This window comes from Radiomyces spectabilis (assembly GCF_025331425.1).
Source record: "Radiomyces spectabilis strain NRRL 2753 chromosome Unknown BYT42scaffold_6, whole genome shotgun sequence".
Lineage (NCBI taxonomy): Eukaryota > Fungi > Mucoromycota > Mucoromycetes > Mucorales > Radiomycetaceae > Radiomyces > Radiomyces spectabilis.
Window position 1 is genome coordinate 1,247,876 of NW_026251931.1, and position 18,936 is coordinate 1,266,811.

The 18,936-nt window shown below is 43.4% G+C and overlaps 9 protein-coding genes across 9 annotated transcripts; 6 read left to right on the plus strand and 3 right to left on the minus strand.

The window, feature by feature from the left end:
- Positions 1-3: 3 nt before the first annotated feature.
- On the minus strand, positions 4-5,320 carry BYT42DRAFT_329822 (uncharacterized protein). Its single transcript, XM_051563066.1, has 14 exons — positions 4,586-5,320; positions 3,972-4,500; positions 3,811-3,897; positions 3,596-3,725; positions 3,414-3,511; positions 2,941-3,357; positions 2,695-2,852; positions 2,343-2,628; positions 1,391-2,269; positions 1,213-1,336; positions 980-1,149; positions 735-893; positions 504-670; positions 4-429 (listed from the first exon to the last, which is right to left on the minus strand). Exons 1-14 carry the CDS (start codon positions 5,107-5,109, stop codon positions 111-113), a joined length of 4,047 nt encoding a protein of 1,348 aa, XP_051423868.1. The 5' UTR covers positions 5,110-5,320; the 3' UTR covers positions 4-110.
- Positions 5,321-6,130: 810 nt separating this feature from the next.
- BYT42DRAFT_329864 (uncharacterized protein) lies at positions 6,131-7,719 on the plus strand. The gene is made up of 4 exons (XM_051563067.1): positions 6,131-6,545; positions 6,624-6,635; positions 6,717-7,316; positions 7,430-7,719. Exons 1-4 carry the CDS (start codon positions 6,479-6,481, stop codon positions 7,549-7,551), a joined length of 801 nt encoding a protein of 266 aa, XP_051423869.1. The 5' UTR covers positions 6,131-6,478; the 3' UTR covers positions 7,552-7,719.
- Positions 7,720-8,350: 631 nt separating this feature from the next.
- On the plus strand, positions 8,351-9,560 carry BYT42DRAFT_569053 (uncharacterized protein). The gene is made up of 2 exons (XM_051568251.1): positions 8,351-8,597; positions 8,659-9,560. The coding sequence occupies exon 2, from the start codon at positions 8,850-8,852 to the stop codon at positions 9,096-9,098; it is 249 nt and encodes an 82-aa protein (XP_051423870.1). The 5' UTR covers positions 8,351-8,597; positions 8,659-8,849; the 3' UTR covers positions 9,099-9,560.
- Positions 9,561-9,572: 12 nt separating this feature from the next.
- BYT42DRAFT_569058 (anthranilate phosphoribosyltransferase) lies at positions 9,573-11,110 on the plus strand. The gene is made up of 3 exons (XM_051568252.1): positions 9,573-10,021; positions 10,148-10,528; positions 10,595-11,110. Exons 1-3 carry the CDS (start codon positions 9,629-9,631, stop codon positions 10,928-10,930), a joined length of 1,110 nt encoding a protein of 369 aa, XP_051423871.1. The 5' UTR covers positions 9,573-9,628; the 3' UTR covers positions 10,931-11,110.
- On the minus strand, positions 11,020-12,875 carry BYT42DRAFT_329909 (uncharacterized protein). Its single transcript, XM_051563069.1, has 5 exons — positions 12,544-12,875; positions 12,385-12,470; positions 12,012-12,313; positions 11,645-11,931; positions 11,020-11,559 (listed from the first exon to the last, which is right to left on the minus strand). Exons 1-5 carry the CDS (start codon positions 12,554-12,556, stop codon positions 11,120-11,122), a joined length of 1,128 nt encoding a protein of 375 aa, XP_051423872.1. The 5' UTR covers positions 12,557-12,875; the 3' UTR covers positions 11,020-11,119.
- BYT42DRAFT_613820 (mannose-1-phosphate guanyltransferase) lies at positions 12,842-14,332 on the plus strand (the record flags this gene model as incomplete). The annotated part of the gene is made up of 5 exons (XM_051571780.1): positions 12,842-12,866; positions 12,953-13,056; positions 13,171-13,443; positions 13,569-13,727; positions 13,802-14,332. The coding sequence occupies 5 exons, from the start codon at positions 12,842-12,844 to the stop codon at positions 14,330-14,332; spliced, it is 1,092 nt and encodes a 363-aa protein (XP_051423873.1).
- A 130-nt stretch (positions 14,333-14,462) lies between these two features.
- Positions 14,463-16,184, minus strand: BYT42DRAFT_329886 (kinase-like domain-containing protein). The gene is made up of 5 exons (XM_051563068.1): positions 15,659-16,184; positions 15,408-15,602; positions 15,207-15,345; positions 15,055-15,133; positions 14,463-14,990 (listed from the first exon to the last, which is right to left on the minus strand). Exons 1-5 carry the CDS (start codon positions 16,045-16,047, stop codon positions 14,593-14,595), a joined length of 1,200 nt encoding a protein of 399 aa, XP_051423874.1. The 5' UTR covers positions 16,048-16,184; the 3' UTR covers positions 14,463-14,592.
- A 587-nt stretch (positions 16,185-16,771) lies between these two features.
- BYT42DRAFT_330098 (complex I intermediate-associated protein 30-domain-containing protein) lies at positions 16,772-17,695 on the plus strand. Its single transcript, XM_051563071.1, has 2 exons — positions 16,772-17,331; positions 17,423-17,695. Exons 1-2 carry the CDS (start codon positions 16,918-16,920, stop codon positions 17,639-17,641), a joined length of 633 nt encoding a protein of 210 aa, XP_051423875.1. The 5' UTR covers positions 16,772-16,917; the 3' UTR covers positions 17,642-17,695.
- A 1-nt stretch (position 17,696) lies between these two features.
- BYT42DRAFT_330095 (tubulin binding cofactor A) lies at positions 17,697-18,598 on the plus strand. The gene is made up of 3 exons (XM_051563070.1): positions 17,697-17,831; positions 17,893-17,998; positions 18,112-18,598. The coding sequence occupies exons 1-3, from the start codon at positions 17,788-17,790 to the stop codon at positions 18,268-18,270; spliced, it is 309 nt and encodes a 102-aa protein (XP_051423876.1). The 5' UTR covers positions 17,697-17,787; the 3' UTR covers positions 18,271-18,598.
- The last annotated feature ends 338 nt before the right edge of the window (positions 18,599-18,936 follow it).

Genomic DNA, 18,936 nt, shown 5'->3' on the forward strand with positions numbered 1-18,936 from the left:
TTTGTTCTTTGTACAGTTTGTTTTAAGCAGGAGAAAAACAGAAAAGAAAGAAGGAAGGAAAGAGAGGGTTTTAAGGGAGGTAAAAAGAGAGAGGTTTTTGTTCTTTTTAGTTACGCAAGCGATGATGATTCACCAAGAAGCTGAAGCTGCTTTTTCGCCTCAGTTTCCATCGTTCGACGCGTGTCATCATCAACGCCTTTGGACCACCCTGTGGTGGAGGATTCGAGCCAATTTCGCCATGCACTGGAGGGGGCCGGTTCCCCGCCAGGTTTTGATGCTTCCGATAGGGTAGACGACGCATGCGGCCGTAAAAAGATGTCCTCTGAACCGACAATGTAGTACATGTGGTAGGTATCTTGACAGATCTTATACTGCAATCTGGATTGTACAAAAATTTGGTTCAAATGATCGTCTTGCGGACATCGATTTCTGTAAATAATCAACGGAAAAAAAAATTAGATACAACATGAGACGAACCATATGTCAAAGTATGTCACACTTACCGACGCAAAAACGTGGGTCGCATGGCGGATACATCAATGCCTTCGGTTGTATGCACCCAGTCCATATAGTTGGCCACGTAATCTTCGTAGCGATCTTCAGCAGAAGGTTCTAGCATATAATCATCCTTGTCCAGTAACTGGATACTCATCGCTTTCGCTTCAATATCCTGCGAAAATAAACATTTGGTCTGTCAGCAGGCTGCTTGGTGATAAATTTGCCAACGCACTTACAAAATTGATCTTGTACAGATTTTCATCTGGTCCCACCGTATCCTCTGCTCTCAAACGGTAAACCGACATGACTCTTGGAGACATGTTTTCGAGAAGTTGATCGGTACGGAACAAGCGTACTAATTCCACCGACTTTGTATCCACAGTAACCGCTTGAATCTGATGATGTGACATGGCAAAATTGAGTTCATGTTTGTTGCTTTTTTCTTCTTCTTCTTCTTCTTCTTTCTTTAATATCAGCCTACCTGCTTAATAATAGCGTGGATTAATTTGTCCACGGTGAAAAGGACATAGGCATCTGTGACGAACAGATAGCGAGCATTTTCTTCAAATACTTGTTGATCCATTTCACCGTCAAAGAACCGATCAATGAGATCCAATAACGCTTGATAGTAACCCTTGCTGAGGTCAATATCTAGTAGGATGCACAAAATAAGTCCATGACCTGGTCCAAACTACCCTTATAACATGTCCTTACCATCGAATCGTGTAGAATAGAGTCCAAGCTCCAAAGCAACCTTGTTTGTCTTCTTGCCCAATTTACCCTGAGCGCTGGCTTCAGCGTCCAGTTGCTTCATTTTCGAAAGACGCTCGTAAATCATCTATTGAAAAAATGAGCCGATGCTTTCATGTTTTCGCTTTTACCATGCCCCTACCTGGTATAAACGGAAAAAGCAGTAAAAAGTGGTATTGCAAAAGAAACTGTACATGGTGCGCTTGCGGAAACCGGGGGCTGTAGCCGCCGCTGCAGCAGCAAGCAGTTTGTCACCTTCCGTTTCCGCCGGTTTTTTTTCGGCCACCGGGGAAGCTTCGCGTGATTGGGGTTGATCTTGGCTTTCGAGCATTTGGATATCGACGTCCGCCATATCTTCCGTTTTGACTGCTTTATCTTCACCTGTATCGACGATTCCCTCTGTAGGCGCTGAAGGTGACTTTGATCGCTTGCGTGAAAGCAAGACCGCCGTTTCATCCAGCGCACTTTGGTTCTTTGTCAACACATCTCGGAGCAGATCCATGGTATGATCATCTTCTTGATTATTACGTCGCTGTCGTCGGGTCGATGGGGATCGGCCCATATCCGATTCGGACTCTTCTGTCACAGTAGACTGTGCGTCCTCTTCTTCGTCAGCCATATCCTCATCATCCGCTTCATCCGCATAATTTCTCAGGTTCTCTGCCACCACATTATCGACGTGGAAACACAGTGGGATGAAACTGCCGATAAACGTTCGAATCTTTTCCTTGTCACTGCTAGTAAATCCACTCTGTCGATCAATATAAGAAAAGATCAATCGTGTGACGTCCTTGAAAATGCTTTCGTCTTTCATGGTGAAAATGAACTGATGGTTCGCTTTCAATGTCAAATGATCGCCATCCTTGGTTTGCTTGTCGCGATGCATGGTTTCAATCTCAGCCACAAGGGCTTTGACAGCAATGGCTTTACGGTCATTACTCTTGAAAGTGATGCCTTGGTAGTCCAGTGATCGGTAAAAGTTCTTGGCATCCAGTTCGCGCCAAATCTTGTTCCATTCACGCTACGGTTCCAAAATCCAGTTGAGTACAAATAGCCTCCATATTTTCATTTCTCCTATTTAAACCCGTATTTACCTGAGCTTTCTTCCATTCTTCATCCTTTTGCTTTAAGCGATTAAGTAGCACGGGGACGACTTGGGCAGGGTTGCTGTACAGTAGTTCGATAATCTCCATGCCGCGTTCTCGATCATACACCTTTTTAATGATACGCTCGTAGATGCTGACAGATTGCCCACCCAACCCCGGTTTCAAACGGAAATTCTGCTTTTCTTCCAGAGCCATGGATTCCAGTTTCTTTTCAATAGGCTCTAACAAAGCAATCGTATTGAGATTGGCTTCAATGTTGAGATTATAATCATATCTAATTCGCAAGATCATCAGCCCATTGTTCAGATGTCATCCTTCTCTTGTTATTATATTGTCCTACCGTTCTTCTTCGCAGCGATGCATCGCTTCTTCATATTGACTCTTTTTCGAAGCGACGAAACCATCATCTTCACTCGCCCAAATAGGATGCGACACGTATTCATCATTCAGTACTTCCCATGCCAATTGATCTCTACCAGAACAAGGTTGATTTTGCCACTGAAGAACCAACAAAAGAAAAAAAGGAAATAAGTCGAATCAGAATTATCAGAGTACAGTTGGACGGAGTAATAAAAAAAATACGTACGGCTTTTGGCACCAAACGATAACTGGGACTGCTGTCAACGGTCTTGCAATGCATCAAATCCGGTTTCGCAATAATGGAAGCCGGTCGTTCAATGATACGTTCCGAAGGTTCGTAACCGATCACATTCTTGAACCAGTCAAACAGTTCCTTATTGTTGCCAAGGAACACCGTCAAAAGATCGATCAAAGTATCCATGCTAATGATCTGCTGCGTATACAAATTGAGCGTTTTCAAAAACTCTTCGTACGAAGGCTTGTTGCCAATATGTTTGCGCACACGTTCAAACAATTCGACTTCCTCGACAGACACAGAAGGACGCTCGGGATCGAATGGGGAGGACGGGTAAGCATAGGCCTCACGCATACTGCTCTGATCCATCTCTCCACCCTTGTGATAAAGTTTCGATCGCTTGCCCGTCTACATATGAATGAATATCAAGCTCACTTTTTTTTCTCATAAATAAGATCACTTACAGCCAGTCGATCAATTCCAGTGGTACGTTTCTTTTTCGCAGCCGGTACCATGGATGCCGTTTGAGGCGATCCACCGAGTACACCGCGTTTATGACCGACTATTTTTTTTTTTTTTTTGGCATCAGATCATTTTAGTACATTATGAAAATCGAAAGAAGTACTCGTTTGGGTGAATAACTTACCATAATAAGGCGAACTACTGGTATCGAACAAGGCCGATGCAGGCTGGCCAGTGATATCAGGCAAAAATTGTTTGAATTCATCCAGAAGGTCAGGAGCCCCGTTGAAAAGATATTGCACGTGGGCATACACCTATATCCTCATACGACACATCAGTAATGGAACCCACAAATCCTCATCGTTTCTATTCTTGGTTATTCTTTCTTTTTTTTTTTACCTCTTGAATGGGTCGTTGCTCCTTTTGATACGTCTGCAAGATTTCGAGGAATTGTTTATACGTATCGGGTTCATTGGCAAACCGATTCTGGATAGAATCGAAGATAAAATAGAGTGAGTTTTCATGAGAATACTGTTGATGGTTAGGTGAAAGCAAGTTACCTTGATCTTATTGACATAGTTGATGGCATGGTTGAATTCGACGGGACCGCGCTTCTCATTGGGTGGTGGAGACCGTGCACGTGCCATGGGAGGAGGCGCGTGCTGTGGAGGAAGCATCTGTGGTCGTGAAGGACCAGAGACAGGCATATAAGGTGCTTGTGCCATGGGCGGAGAGGGCGGTGCCGAAGTATGCATAGGATGACGACCGGCAGCGGACGACAAGGGTGGTGGTGGCATGGGCGGGCCTGGAGGCGGAGGTCGCATATGACCATACGGTTGATGATAATAAGACTGACTCATGGAGGAAGGGTGCATAGAATTTTCCGGTTCCAACTTGTAGCGACCACCGCCCGCTGTGGTGGTAGTAGTACCACTGGGGGTAGTGACCCTAATGAGATCCGGCTCATGAGGATCGGTGGAGCATTCGATACGGTAACCCGGAGGTAGGAATGTATTAAACCCCGATATTAGACCAGGATGACCTTTGAACAATGTTGATACGCGTTCAATCACACCCGGTGTGTCAATGCTACGGAAAGAAAAATGATAAATATAGGATAGAAAAAAAACAATAAAAAGTAAGGCCTTTGCAAATGAAAAGAAAAAAGACTCACGTTTGACTCTTGAAATCCTTCATGATATCCAGAAAGCGATTGTAGACATCAGGTTGATCAGCAAACTGCACCTTGACCTGATCCAGGTAGGTCAGAGCGTCTCTAACGTTGAGTGGTCGATAAGCTGAAGCACCTGCAGGTTGTTGAGATGTCTGCGATTGCGATGCACCTGCGGCATTAGCGGTGGATGGCGGAGGTGGAGGTGGTGAAGAAGTGGCATGCGACATACTGGCGGGAGGTTTGGCATGGTCGGAGAATGGCGATGCAGTGCCACGCGACGATGGAATGGGCGGTAAGACGGGTTTGTGAGCAATGGCAGGATTGTTAGTATCAACACCAGGCGGTAAACTGCTGGCTGGCGACACTGAATGTAGTGAAGGGGCGGAAGGTGGAGTAGGTCCAGCGAAAGCGGTGGAAGTGGGGGGTGAACGTAACGTAGGTGGAAACGGCATTTCATTGACTCTGGGGGGTGGTAATGAGATTCCCGGTGCTGCAAGTGGTTGAGAGGAATTCGTTGGAGTCATGGAGGGCGGTGGAAGATGATGAGAGTAAGGAGATGCGGCTGGAATAGACGGAGAGGACTGTGAACCTGACGGTGGTCTGTTGGGGAACACGAGGAAACAAGAAAAAATGGAGTTGTTAGCACTGGCACTTGAACTATAGACATTTGGGTCACTCTACCGTATATTGGGAGGTGGTGGAATGGGAGATGACATTAGGTTCCACTGAGAGTAGTGTGAAAGAGGGAAGCGTTCAAGTGCGGCACGAGTGCCTTCTTTTCCTTTCCATGTCGGAGCTTAAATAGGGTGCCCAAGCCACCCCGCCAGGGTTTCATACACCCATTCACAGGAATCCTTAGACGCGACCGTGTTCCCCAAAGAGGTTTCCATGTCCGCCTGGACATTCTGTGTGTCCAAACTATTTTTTTATACAAAATAGTTGGTTGTCTTGTGCCATTTATCATGCAATGGACGTATGTTATGAACTAGAGGAAATAGAAGAAATGGAGGAAAACTGATCTTGTTCAGTATGTGTAGAGCGCCAATGCATGCATATGCGTCATTGTATTGATCTTTTGAAATTCTGGCTGATTTGGCATGATTTTGTTTTCTGTTTAGAAAGAGATGGAAAGCCAAAAAAGAGCAAGCTGATGGTTTCCTCCTTTTCTGAACAAGCTATGACTCTCTATTCTATAGTTGCCAAGGAAACCGTAAAGAGTTAAAATGAGAAAAACACCAGAAGGAAGGATTGTTTTTATTTTCTTATACAGCCACCCCACCACGCGAAAAAAAAAAAAAAAATAGACGACGAGGAGAGGTCATCAAAAAAGAATAAATAGGGGTCAAAAAGATAAACCGATTACCATGGTCATTTTTCGGTTGCCAGTGAAGTTTAACTCCCATTGAATTTATCACCAATGCCAGAATAACAGAAAATTGAGTGTTCATTGACTGCTGAAGCTGAGTTGTTATCATAATAGACATGTCATTCTACTGTGAATAAAGCTTGTTTATCATGGGATTCGTTAAATTGCCTGCGCTCAAAACTTCTACTGAGCTTTCTTGCCCCATTTTTTCTCTTAGCTGAGGCTTGTTACTCAATGATTCGCTGTAGATGGTCCAATCCAAGTTCTTGCACCTCTCTCTTCTTGTTTGTCTTCCCCCCCCCCCCTCCTCTATCTGATCTCCCCTTCTTTTTTCCGATGCATCTCCTTACCTCCTTTCGACTGCGAAGAACGACACTGCCAAAAAAAAAAAATGATGATTATACAATTGCTTTTATGATCGGTTTTATTTTCTTTTTTTTTTCTTCCCCTTGTTCTGATATTTTTTTTCCCTTCGTAGCTTCGTTTTGGCTTTTTCTCCCTTTTAATCATATTCTACAGTGTGAAGGATGAAACTTTCTTTCGTGCTGTTGACTCTTTTCATCTATTCCGGCCATGCTTCACTATTAAAACGAGGTAAGACGACGATGCCGTGTTTTGTTGAAAAAATGACAACGTTGACGCATAATGACTGACGTCTGTTTTCTTGATTAGCCGATGTGTCAGGTAAAGAACGAAAACGATGAAGAGGGGTCCATCTATCATGTAGTATTGAGACGTAAAGAAATCTGTTATGGAACGACATAGGCGCACCTCAACCATCACAAGCTCAGCCAGCGCCTTCTGCAACGGTGGCAAGCAATGCAGACCCCAGCGCAGCTGCACCGACAGGACCCATCAATACAGCACCAACGCTTTCAGCTTCGGGAATCCATTCTCAAGCAAATGCTTCACAATCGATAGTGAACAGTGATAACAATCCATTCATCGGAAAACCCACCTCGGCATCGTTTAGCAACGATATCCCGCCAGCTTATCTAACATGGAAAAAACCGATCCCCAATCAAACCTTTCCACCACTGTATAAGATTGGTGTATCTAATATTACATTTGAATGGACGGTCGATCCTCAGGTGCTCAAAGTCCAGCCTCAAAACATCACCGTAGCGTTGGCCAATCCACAAAAGCAGACCTTTACGGCGGCCGTTGTTCCAGGAACGGCGACCTCTGCTCATTGGGATCTCGCCCGTTTGCCACCTAATTCACCTTTGATGGTCGGTTATTACACTGTATGGGTGTACGATCAACGAGGACCTAAAGCTTTCCCCAGCCCTGGATGGCTGATGCCCGATTCTCGCTTGGTCGTAGCCATGTATAGCACAGAAGCGTACGTGGGAAGAACAGACTGTAAGTGATAAAAAGCAAGAAAAGAGAAAAAAACATTGGCATGACACACTGTTAAGCGATATGTCAACCTTTTCTTTTTCTTTGAATACTGATTTCCTGCGGTTATGTTACAGCCATGTTTTGTCCGACATGCTATCTGGGAGGAAGCAGCACACTTCGAGAGACATTCTTACCCCTTGCAACCGCATTCGGTGTGGCTATTTTTACATCCGTCGTTGTTTTATTATCACTTTAGATCCACGAATCGCGATCTTTTTGCTCAGCTCTCTTGACGCTGCACGCTTCTTTGATTTGATCATTTTCACCTTTTTCATGCATCCCTTTATTTTGTATTGTTGGATTTCATCCTCGTCCTAATCTCCAGCTTCCTTGCTTCTTCTTCACTCTTTTTTTTTTATCCTCGAAAACAAGAGATTTGGCAAAGAGAAAAAAATAGCTACGATAAACTTTTTTTCTACCTCATACGGCATCGTCAGCATCATAGTTCGTCGTAGCCATAATCAAACTTGTCAATCGCCATTCCATTTCCCTAGAATAAAGGATCACAAGTCAAATGTTGCGAAAACTACTATGAGCATCCATCTATTTATCAGTATTGGTAGAACCGTAACCAATTTCATGATTTACAGACAGCTAGCCTTGAGTAAGCTGTTCCTCGAGATAGAAATCATGATACTACGTGGCTTTACATATAGTTTGGCAACACCCAGTAACGCATCTGCCGTACAAGTGGGAAAAGAAAGTAAAGTGTTTTTCCGTCGATACTTTGTGTACAGTTGGGGCCCAACCGATTGGTTTTGGTCGCAAAGAAGTGAAGAAGCGGTCAGACGCGATCAATTTAATGGGCGTGGCATTTAGGGTGAAATACCACGGTGGAGACGTCGTTGCAGCGTAGCATAAACCGATCCTTGCTTTGCATGCTGTGTATTGTTGTATATCCTTTCAATAAAATTATGTTTGCTGCTCTGTGTACTAATTGGGTATTTGTTCGGATCGAGACAGCATAGATAAAAGAAGGAAAAAGGACTACAATTATTTAAATGGCGTTCAGGCCAATCGCAAATAAAGACACCCAATCATCAAAAATGGGGACATTTCACCCCATCTGCTGTTCAGACATGACATCAATTAATTTTTTCCTGTGTGATTTCTAATTTCTCACTTACTTTTATCGTTTTGTAACAGAAGCCTGGTAACGCTGGATAAGGCGTGTTTTCAAAAAGATCATTCTAGGACTCATTCAAATTTCATTGCAGGCTCTCAATAACTGTTGCCGTCACTGTAATATGTCTACATAAACTCGTTTATAATTACGACTGATCTCTTACAAGCTTATACACAGCACCGGGCTCAACTCTAAAATGTCTAAATCTCGAATCTGATGCTTCACGTATGGCCCAGCTTTCAAAAATGGTAAAGCACGTCCCCCAAAGTCAATTCAGCCCGGTCGTTTTCTATTACATGTAAGTTTTTTGTCCTTTCATCAGGGAAATATAACATCATGCTTTTGAAAGTGTTGACTCTTAACACACGATGGTATTCGAGGTATTTTCAAGTTCATGCGTTTCACTCAACTTGCAGTTCACTTGGATTTTTTCCTGTTACAGCTATTACATCTGCATTGATTGCGGACTCGATTCGTGTTATCACCAATGCAAATATACACACCTGGGAATGACAGGGCGGTATGGGTTACACCAGATAATCCGTAACAGAAATGTTTTCGGATATGCCATACAAATGGTATTAATTTTCAGTCGTTTTATCGGATATTCATCTTAAAACGGTCAAGTCATTTCAATTCTTGTGACTGAACAACCGTACAATGGCGTATCTGTATGGTGATACAAATTGATTTCCATGTTGTTTTCATGCATAACGGGAACACCATCATTCTTATCGCCGCTTCATCTTGCAAGTAATAACATCAAATAACCTACAAACAAGTGGTAATACCATTTCGCCGTGTCTGCATCATTGATGAATACATCCGCTGAAGTAGATCTCATACTCGAGGTGAGCCGACTCAGTGAAATTTTTACAATGCATGGTAAACGGTTTGCAATACAATTATTGCAACCTATGTAAGCTTTTTGCCCACATGAAGGTCGTACATTTGGGAACATGCACATCAAATGAGGTCCAAACGCATCACAGTCACACAGGCCAATTTTTTTCGATCTAAGACACACAAGAATGAGTCACTATTAAACTACTACCAGTTAATCAGGCACGTTCACCTCCCGTCGTCTTTCTTTTTTTTTTTTTTTTTTTTCCTACTTCACTTATTCAAAACTATACACCAACCATTCATGACAATCGCAATGTCAAAAGTCAACGGACACAGTGAAGTGCTCAACATAAAATCTATATTGAAGGTTCTGGTTCATGAGCCTTCCCAATTCCAACCTATTCATGCTGAAACGGCGATTCATGAAATCATGGCCGGTCGTGCCTCTCACAGTCAAATCTCAGCATTCTTGGTCGCTTTGCGTCTTCAACAATTGGATGCGGATCCGACTATTGTAGCAGCATGTGCCACCGCCATGCGTAGTCACGCGCGCTTGATTCCCTATGGTGATTATGAACATATCCAAGGCACGGTGGTTGACATTGTCGGTACAGGAGGTGACGGTCACAACACATACAATGTTTCTACTACAGCATCCATTGTAGCAGCAGGTGCAGGTGCCAAAGTAGCCAAGGTAACTGCCAATCTAAAGATAGAAAGGAAAAAAAAAAAAAGGAAAAGCGAAAGAAGGACGATCAAGACGGCGATGGCTTGAGGAATCGTATAGTAGAACTCACCGCTCATTCGGATATATATATAGCATGGTAACCGGGCGGCATCGTCGAAATCAGGATCAGCCGATCTCATGGAAGCGCAAGGTTGCCATATTCATAAAATTGAACCAGAGCAAGTACCTGGTATTCTTGAGCAAAGCAATTTCTGCTTTTTGTTTTCCCAAATATACCATCCTTCTATGAAACATGTGGCGGCATTGCGTAAAGAAATTGGAGTGCCCACCGTGTTCAACCTCTTGGGGCCTATGAGCAATCCTGCGAAACCGGCTCGTGTCGTGGTCGGCGTTCACTCACCACAAATTGGTAGCTTAATGGCAAACGCCTTGAAACTGACGGGCGTAACGGAAGCGTTGGTGGTGTGTGGTGCAGAAAAGCTGGACGAGATCAGCCCTGCTGGTGAAACCAATGTGAGTGCAAACCAAAAAGAATCCTACTGTGACCGGAGTATTGATTTCCATTTTTTTTTCCCACAGTTCTGGAAGGTTCATGGTTCAGGCGATATCACCACTGGTACTTTACATCCTACGCGCGACTTTGGTTTAAAAACGCATCCACTGTCCGATGTCAAGGGAGGCGATTGTCATGAAAATGCGGTAATCCTGAGACGACTGTTGAATGGAGAATTGCCAGAGAACGATCCGATCCTGGATTTCGTCTTGCTTAATGCGGCAGCTCTGTTGTATATGGCCGGTATTGCCAGCGATTACAAGGAAGGCGTACAGAAAGCTCGAGAATCCATTCTGTCAGGAAATGCCAAGCGAGCGCTGGAGGCGTTTAGAAAAGCGACGGGTAATTTAACGACAGAATGAAAAGAAGCAAACCCGAAAAAAGATTCAAAGAGGGAAAAAAGAGAAAGGATAAAATCCAGCTCCACTTGGGTCTATCGAACGACACAAAAAAAATGTGTAGCACAACCAAATCTGTGTAACTGGATGTTATTTCATGAAAAGCACAAAGATACCAATTAAAGGAAATCAAGTCATGCGCATTTATCCATCTTATTGACTCAAATAACGGTCCAAAAATGTGACGGTAGTCTCTCTAGCCGCCAGCATGGTTTGATGTTGACGAACTTTGGCAAGGGGATCGTCGTCTGGTGTGGATGTGATGTGATCTACTTCATCTACCATGGCGACGATGAGTTGCTGTAGTGTCGTGTTTTTGTCTTGGGGGTAAATTAAGGAATTGAAATTCTGGATCACCGGAGCAAGGGTACGTATACATCGTGCCAGAGACCGATCGTTAAATCCATACAGATGAATATCCTGATCGGCATGGCCAATCACCAGCAGCGTCTGATCTTCCGAGTGCAGCACATTTTGAAGGCCACCGGTGTGTAAAAAGTGGAGTTGATCTTTAAATTGAGCAAGATCGGCCAGTTGCATTAACAGTCGTATCCGTGAAGGATAGTAAATAGGCGCTAATACAGATACAGAGGCTGCGAAAACGATAAGTCTATAATTAGCATTTTTCTGGAAACGAATCCATCCCATTTTCAGCTGTAACATCAAAGATCCACTTGCCGAAATCGTGGAAAAAGTTCGCTTGAAGATTTAGATCCCACTGGATAGGAGCGTACTGGGTCACATGCCACTCATCATCGTTGTCGATAGCGTATCGGCAAGCAATGCGGAGATGTTGTTGCAAATCGGCGGGAAACACATCGACCAGCGATGTGAAAGCGGCATACAGCGTGACCTCGTTCCCTGGAGAAATGGTATACACGGTATTTCGTGAGACTTGTTCGGGCAATAGATCTACTGGTTGAACAGTGTCCATATAAAGATATGCTTCGCAAATGATGATTTGACTGTTTTCCAAAATGAGTAAAACGAAATGCTGTTATGCCACTCGAGAGAGAGACAGAGCACGATTGCTAAGATGACTAACCTAGAAAGGTTCCTGGCGTGGACTTTAAACCAGAGACGATCTTCGTCAGGTCCGCGGAAGGAGCCAATACACGACGTAATTCGCAAGACTTCACAAGCTCCGTCGTCACTGGTATCCATCGGATCATGAGGTATAGGGGAAGAAGAAGATGATGTATCCAGCAAAGGAACCAGTCCCGGTGGTGGTAGCAGTAAGGTACGTTTCTTTTGCCGTTGAAGCGAGCGATCATAAGAGAACGTGTTCTTTAATTCGGTTTCCAATGTGTGACGGGTTTTTTTTAGAAACTTTCGCTTCATATGGATCTAAAATAAAACCGCTAACGCGCTCAGTAACCGAACAGGCCGACAAGACGATAAGAAGATAAAACCCTTACAGTCGTTTCGGCACGACCCAGTTGTTCTTGTGCCAACTGAAGTCTTTTATTCAAGACATTCAAAGTAGCTTGCAGATTGTCCTGTTCTAGTGGTAATGTGTGAAATGGGACATGGACATTATGTAGTGAATGCGCACCACTTTCTTTTTTTTTTTTTACCTCGTGTGGTCATGGTACAAAAAAGTGTAGCGCCGTGTTGAACAGTCACTGGATGATGATGTATGGAAAGGGATCTGCAACAAAAAAAAAAATTTCATCACAGGGAGAAAGGCACAGGGATGATGCCGTAAACGATTCCTATTGGCTGTCTGCGAATCAATCCTACTCAATTGGGCATGGTGTGTGCAACAGCTGGGAAATTGCGTTTTTGTTTCCATCGCAGTTTTATTTTATTTTTATCCTTCTTTTTCCTTTCCTTCATCTCGACCCACCTCTTCCCGTTCTACATTGACACACTATGAAAGCCCTTATTCTTGTTGGAGGTACGTTTTGTGAATTTACCGGATGTTAGTGTTCAAGTGACTGACCGTGGCAATGGACCTTAAAAACGGTCATCTGTTCTTTGCAGGTTTCGGTACCCGCCTCAGACCCTTAACGCTCACTCTGCCCAAACCTTTGGTGGAGTTCGCCAATCGTCCCATGATTCTTCATCAGATTGAAGCATTGGCCAAGGTATTGTTCATCGTCAATTGAGGTCGATCAATTTCTGGGTTCACGGCTGAAAGACTAAAAATTCTTGGGCCACTTTTTCTTTTCTTATTTTCCATTTTTGTTGGTTTGACATAGGCGGGTGTGACAGATATCGTGTTGGCTGTCAATTATCGTCCTGAAATTATGGTGGCGGCATTGAAGGAATATGAAAAGGAATACAATGTCAAAATCACGTTTTCTGTCGAGACGGAACCTCTAGGCACGGCGGGTCCATTGGCTCTTGCTCGTGACATTCTGGGAAAAGATGAGAGTCCGTTTTTTGTCTTAAACAGTGATGTCATTTGCGATTACCCTTTTGAACAACTCCGAGATTTTCACCTTTCGCATGGAAATGAAGGCACGATTGTGGTAAGTGTTGAATATCAATACGGTGTCATTCGCCTAGGGAATGATGGCTCGCATTGTTTCAGGGCGTAAAGATTGTTTTTTGAGACATCACATATCTTATACATTGTGGACGTGTGTTTCCTTAGGTGACGAAAGTCGACGATCCTTCCAAATATGGTGTGATTGTCAATCAGCGTGATTCAAGTCGGATAGAACGTTTTGTTGAAAAGCCCAAGATTTTCATCAGCAACAAGATCAATGCTGGTCTCTATATCTTAAATCCCACGGTGTTGGACCGCATCGAGGTAAATATTGCGAAAGAAGCCGAGCTTTTTGTGTGGAAAACTTATACGGTTTTGGTGTTTCTTTCATTCAACAGTTGAAGCCTACTTCGATCGAAAAGGAAGTGTTCCCCTACATTGCTCAGGATGGTCAATTGCACACATTTGATTTGGACGGTTTTTGGATGGACGTCGGTCAGCCAAAGGATTTCTTAACAGGCACATGCCTTTATCTGTCTCATTTGGCGAAAAAGCAACCTCAGCAACTCGCCAATCCCAATATGGATTACGTATACAAGGGCAACGTGATGGTGCATCCTACTGCTAAAGTCGGCAAAGATTGCCGCATTGGTCCCAATGTCGTGATTGGTCCCAATGTGGTTATTGGTGATGGTGTACGTTTGCAACGATGTGTCATTCTGGAAGGAGCCAAGATCAAGGATTACGCCTGGGTGCATTCCAGCATTGTCGGTTGGCATTCGTCGGTCGGTCGTTGGTCACGATTGGAAGGATGCAGCGTTCTCGGTGACGATGTGACCATCAATGACGAGATCTATGTTAACGGTGGATCGATTCTTCCTCACAAAGGCATTTCTTCCAATATTACCGAACCACAAATCATCATGTAAATGTAAATAACAACATGTACGCGCTTTTCCTTTGTCCCATGTCACCTATCTGTTAGTCTTTTTCTTTTCCTCGGTTGTTTCCTTTTTTTCTATTCTTGCTTTCTAAATTTTGTTGTATTCTGAATTCACGTTTTTGCATGGAATCAAAGCTAAAGATTTCTTTACTATGCTTTTCCATCACGATGGGTATATCTCTTGATCCACGCATGGTCTTCGATTTCTGCCAATGACGGTCGCTTACTTGGGTTGCTTTGCAGTAACTAAAGGAAAAAATAAGGGGAGGGAGAGAAGGGAGGAAGACGTAAGTTTTTCTTATGGCAGCATGGCGATATACTTGTGGGGGGATGATGTACCTTTGCAATAAAGTTTTTCGCCATCAAACTCAGGTCGTCCGGCAGCGTGTAAGAAGCTCGAATAATACGGTTATAGGTTTCGACATAACCGGCCAAATCCTCAAATGGAGGAGATCCCACGAGGAGTTCGTAGCACAAAACACCGAGTGCCCATACATCGACTTTTTCGGTGTGAAGCTTATTCTCAATCATCTCCGGCGGTAAATAGTCCAATGTGCCACAAAATGTACGTCGACGAGGCGCTGGATCATGAACGGACCATCCATAGTCCGCTAATTTCACTTGCCCGTCTCGACCGATCAAGACTACACATTGGTTAAGCCGTCAATAAACGGCGACCTCTTCCAACAAGGATAATTGGATACATACCATTTTCGGGTTTGAGATCTCTGTGAATTACACCGAGACTGTGGAGATATCGCAATGCATTGGTAATTTGTGCTATATACTAATAATTGCATAGTTAGATTGAATGGTAAGCTTATTAACCGTAGTACAAAAAAAAAAAAGAGGAAACCTACTTTTGCTGCTGTAGGTTCTGTGAAGCGCCCGCGCTTTTGTAATTTGGTATATAATTCACCTTCAGCTGCGTATTCGAGTACAATATATACATGGTCTCTATCGTGAAAGTAACCGTAGAGTCTCAATATGTTTGGATGACTGCGAAAACAAAGAAGATGAGTATGTGCCAATTACCATAAAAACACGAGAATCAAACCGACTTTAAATGCGACTGGATTTCGATTTCGCGCTTCACAAAGCGGATCACTTTGGCTTTTTCAATCTCTTCCTTTTTCAATATCTTGAGAGCCACAATATGCTGGCTCTTTTTCTCGCGAGCGACGTAGACTGTACCAAATTTGCCTGTACCGAGATGTTCACCCACATCGAAATCTGCGACCGTCCACTCTTTGGACCTAACCAACTATCTGAGCCATTCTCTCTTTATTCAGTGGATTGTTTCTTTACTCACCTATTTTCCAGCATCGACCGTTCTTTGAGCTTACTGGTAAGTTCGGACTCGTTTTTATCAAAGATGGCAATATCACTGCTGACGCCTAAATCTCTGCGAACAAATGGCGAGTCCATATAACTTTGAGAAGCAAGATCGCTGGGATGACGATCCGGGGAAGTGGCATGCATATGTTCTTGCATAGCCAATTGGTGAAAGTAATAAGCGCGACTTTGACGCGACAGAGTTAGATCATTGGGATGAGCTTCCAGAATGGGATCGGGGTGCCTGAAGGTGAATGTCCTTCGAGGTGTGTAATCGACATAGGCCGAAAGCGGCGCCGTAGGTTCTGAAAAGTGTGGTTCCTCATCGTCGAAGCCATTCGTAGACGGAAATGTATCGTTGGTCATTTAACAAAAAGAAAAAGAAGAAGGCGCGATGAAAGATGCTTTGAATCGCTGTCACAGGATTCAGTTCGAGTCGCTGAGCAAAGCACGCCACCCTTCCAAAGCGGCAGCAGAAAAAAAAAAGGCGGAAAACAGATCAGCTGTTTCCTATTTGATAACATTATACTCTGTTTTTGTTTATTTTCATTCTGTATCGCTTGCTAATGATGCATGTGCATTTTGATTGTGTTATTTTATTTTTATTTTATTTTTTTAAAAAAAAAAGGCATCCTTGCACAAAAATTGGATAAACATCATCTTGAATTGTTATTGATGCATATTCAACAATAGAAAATGCAAATATCATTATCTTTCACAGCAGGAGACATTCCGCGATATGCTTTTTAGTGTTCCATCACACCTGATTTTGACAGTCATCATACGTGTTAACCGCATTTTGTTGCATACACTTCTTTGGTTTTCAATGCTCAAAAAGAACGAGCTATATCGTCGCAGCAAGGGCCATCTTCAGGATTTTACATTTTTTCCTCTACATCACACTGTATCTTCAGCCTCAACTATACTTGTTGTCGATCGATAATATTTCTTGCGTTCAAGTGAACAAGGGAAATTCGGGAATCGTGATCCGCAGCAGGTCAGAATGAAGGGAGTGCCAAATTTCACCTGTGACGGGGTTTTTTTCAATTCGATCGCTGTGCAATGTAAAGCACTCGGTATTTTCTTTGTTCAACCACATACTCCTATACACCATGTTCTCATTTCTGCGTCGAACAGCAGGTGTGGCTGCCGAATCCACCGCCAAAGGTAATTACTCGCACAGCGGATGCGAATACCAAACGATACTGACCGATATCTTTTGGCACAGCGCTTCGCATGGAGGGTCTCCAGGGATGGCAAAGAGAACTGCCCATGGCATCCTTAAATACTTTGCAGGATCTCGACCTCTGGGCCATTGGCTGCGATAAAGACATTGGTGGATTTTCAGAAGCTCATTTAGACGTGACGCCGCAGAACACAGGTCGCTTTCACGGCCACATTTCCCTCGAGTTACCTGCCAATCGCGAGATTCAACAAAGCGGCTATGCTGCTATTCGCACCAAAGCCCAACCATCGTCCATGTTTGGCACGCCTTGTTGGGATACCAGCATTTTTCGATACTTGGCCTTGCGTGTGCGTGGAGATCGCCGACGATACTTTGTTAATATCCAAACCGACGGAGTCATTCAGACCGATCTGTATCAGCATCGATTATTTTTACGAACACCCGGTGACTGGGAAACAGTCATGGTACGTACACATCTGGTATTTGAACGAACTGCACTAGATAAAAAATTGATGCTGCATATCAACTCAAATGCTAACATTTTTCCACAATCAGATTCCTTTCCGAGATTTCATATTGACGAATAATGGCATGATACAAGAGCAACAAGTGGAGATGTTTCGAGAAAAAGTGAAAACTGTCGGTATATCTTTAATGGATCGACAAGAGGGACCATTTGACATCGAGATTGACTGGATCAAAGCGATGAATACCGAGTTTACAGAAGGTGATTTGGATCGAATTCCACCCAAAGAAAAGACTTCCATGCTGTAAGATTGTGTAAAATAAAAATAAAAATTGATACTCCGTTCTTTGAAAACAAGCCAAATGCGTGTCTCGAGCAAAAAAAGCTGCACGGTTCTTTGCTTTCTCCTGCTTTTTTTCTTTACAACTGATTCTTGATTTTTACCACTTGCATAATGACTGTACGCGAACTCAAGATCAAAACCAACGTCGTTAAACGGTAAATACACGTCTTGATGAGCTGACATGGTTCGCTGTCAACTCACACTTTTCCCCAACAGACTCTTCAAAGAACAGATCGCTTACGGCAAAGAAGCCCAAGATCAGCAGAAGCGTATCGATAAGCTCATTGCCAACGGGGCCGATGAAGCGGATGTTCGAAAGCAGGCAAGTGGGACGGGCAAGAAAGATCCACAAAACGAGAAATAAATAGGGGGGGGGTGGAATGAAGAAAGAAAGAAAGAAAAAAAGTTGGCGAGAATTGACCCTGTCATCTATAGAAAGAAGTGCTGGAGGAGACTTTATGCATGATTCCTGACGTGAAGAAGCGACTGGCTAAAGCTTATGAAGATTTGCAAGACAAGGTTCAGGATCCTGCTTATGCTGACACCGAGGAATTGAAAGAGGCCCAAACCGTTCTTGCTGATATCGAAATTTAAACGTGCTAAAACTATGATATACCCTTTTTTTCTGTGCGCTTGTTTTTTTGAAAGGTTCAAAAATTGCCAAACTATAAATGACTGACGTGTTACAACAACGTACCAAAAAATGATGTTATACCGACAGTTGACGCCATGTTATTGCGAGGTCTTGTGAACTCCACAAAACAGTAGTCATGGGGAAAAGAACAGATGAAGATCCATGGCATGCGTGTTGCAGAAACTCGTATGAATTTGATCCAATGATTATGTTTTTTTCAAAAAGCATCTAAAAATGCCGGCTGGAGGCTTCGAAAAACATGTAAAAATGGCGGACCGACGTTTTGTGCAAATTAAGCACAAATGAGGGAACACGGTTCCGTACATTTTGATGTGGTGATCGTGTTGCCATCCAAACACCGACCCAAATTTTTTTGCCCTGCAAAAAGACGTGTCAATCCACCATCTGATTGGTAACAATGAAACATTCCCAAAAAGGAATGCGTGGTCCCAGAATATCCTCGGTCGAAGCTCTGTGTCTTTTTTGGCGTGTTTGCCTACTTAACAACCGTATCCATATGCTATACACAATGAACAAAAGTAACACTGTTAACACGTCCCCGAGTAGGATGGTTTGTAGTTTGACTTAATGCAATGAAAATTGGCGGAATTTATTTTTAAAACGGT

Bases quoted from the DNA above. Each gene is read 5' to 3' on its own strand.
- BYT42DRAFT_329822 (XM_051563066.1), bottom strand. From the start codon at position 5,109: ATGACTCCAACGAATTCCTCTCAACCACTTGCAGCACCGGGAATCTCA. The intron at 3,898-3,971 runs GTAACTTGCTTT...GATTCTATCCAG, and splicing joins ACTATGTCAATAAGATCAAG to AATCGGTTTGCCAATGAACC. The intron at 671-734 runs GTAAGTGCGTTG...TTATTTTCGCAG, and splicing joins ATCTGTACAAGATCAATTTT to GATATTGAAGCGAAAGCGAT.
- BYT42DRAFT_329864 (XM_051563067.1), top strand. From the start codon at position 6,479: ATGAAACTTTCTTTCGTGCTGTTGACTCTTTTCATCTATTCCGGCCAT. The intron at 7,317-7,429 runs GTAAGTGATAAA...GTTATGTTACAG, and splicing joins GTACGTGGGAAGAACAGACT to CCATGTTTTGTCCGACATGC.
- BYT42DRAFT_569053 (XM_051568251.1), top strand. From the start codon at position 8,850: ATGGTATTCGAGGTATTTTCAAGTTCATGCGTTTCACTCAACTTGCAG.
- BYT42DRAFT_569058 (XM_051568252.1), top strand. From the start codon at position 9,629: ATGACAATCGCAATGTCAAAAGTCAACGGACACAGTGAAGTGCTCAAC. The intron at 10,022-10,147 runs GTAACTGCCAAT...ATATATATATAG, and splicing joins CAGGTGCCAAAGTAGCCAAG to CATGGTAACCGGGCGGCATC. The intron at 10,529-10,594 runs GTGAGTGCAAAC...TTTTTCCCACAG, and splicing joins GCCCTGCTGGTGAAACCAAT to TTCTGGAAGGTTCATGGTTC.
- BYT42DRAFT_329909 (XM_051563069.1), bottom strand. The intron at 12,314-12,384 runs GTAAGGGTTTTA...GTTTTATTTTAG, and splicing joins TGGGTCGTGCCGAAACGACT to ATCCATATGAAGCGAAAGTT. The intron at 11,932-12,011 runs GTTAGTCATCTT...TTTGGAAAACAG, and splicing joins CACGCCAGGAACCTTTCTAG to TCAAATCATCATTTGCGAAG.
- BYT42DRAFT_329886 (XM_051563068.1), bottom strand. From the start codon at position 16,047: ATGACCAACGATACATTTCCGTCTACGAATGGCTTCGACGATGAGGAA. The intron at 15,603-15,658 runs GTGAGTAAAGAA...ATAGTTGGTTAG, and splicing joins CGGTCGATGCTGGAAAATAG to GTCCAAAGAGTGGACGGTCG. The intron at 15,346-15,407 runs GTCGGTTTGATT...TTGTTTTCGCAG, and splicing joins GAAATCCAGTCGCATTTAAA to TCATCCAAACATATTGAGAC.
- BYT42DRAFT_330098 (XM_051563071.1), top strand. From the start codon at position 16,918: ATGGAGGGTCTCCAGGGATGGCAAAGAGAACTGCCCATGGCATCCTTA. The intron at 17,332-17,422 runs GTACGTACACAT...TTCCACAATCAG, and splicing joins GTGACTGGGAAACAGTCATG to ATTCCTTTCCGAGATTTCAT.
- BYT42DRAFT_330095 (XM_051563070.1), top strand. From the start codon at position 17,788: ATGACTGTACGCGAACTCAAGATCAAAACCAACGTCGTTAAACG. The intron at 17,832-17,892 runs GTAAATACACGT...TTTCCCCAACAG, and splicing joins AAAACCAACGTCGTTAAACG to ACTCTTCAAAGAACAGATCG. The intron at 17,999-18,111 runs GCAAGTGGGACG...TGTCATCTATAG, and splicing joins AAGCGGATGTTCGAAAGCAG to AAAGAAGTGCTGGAGGAGAC.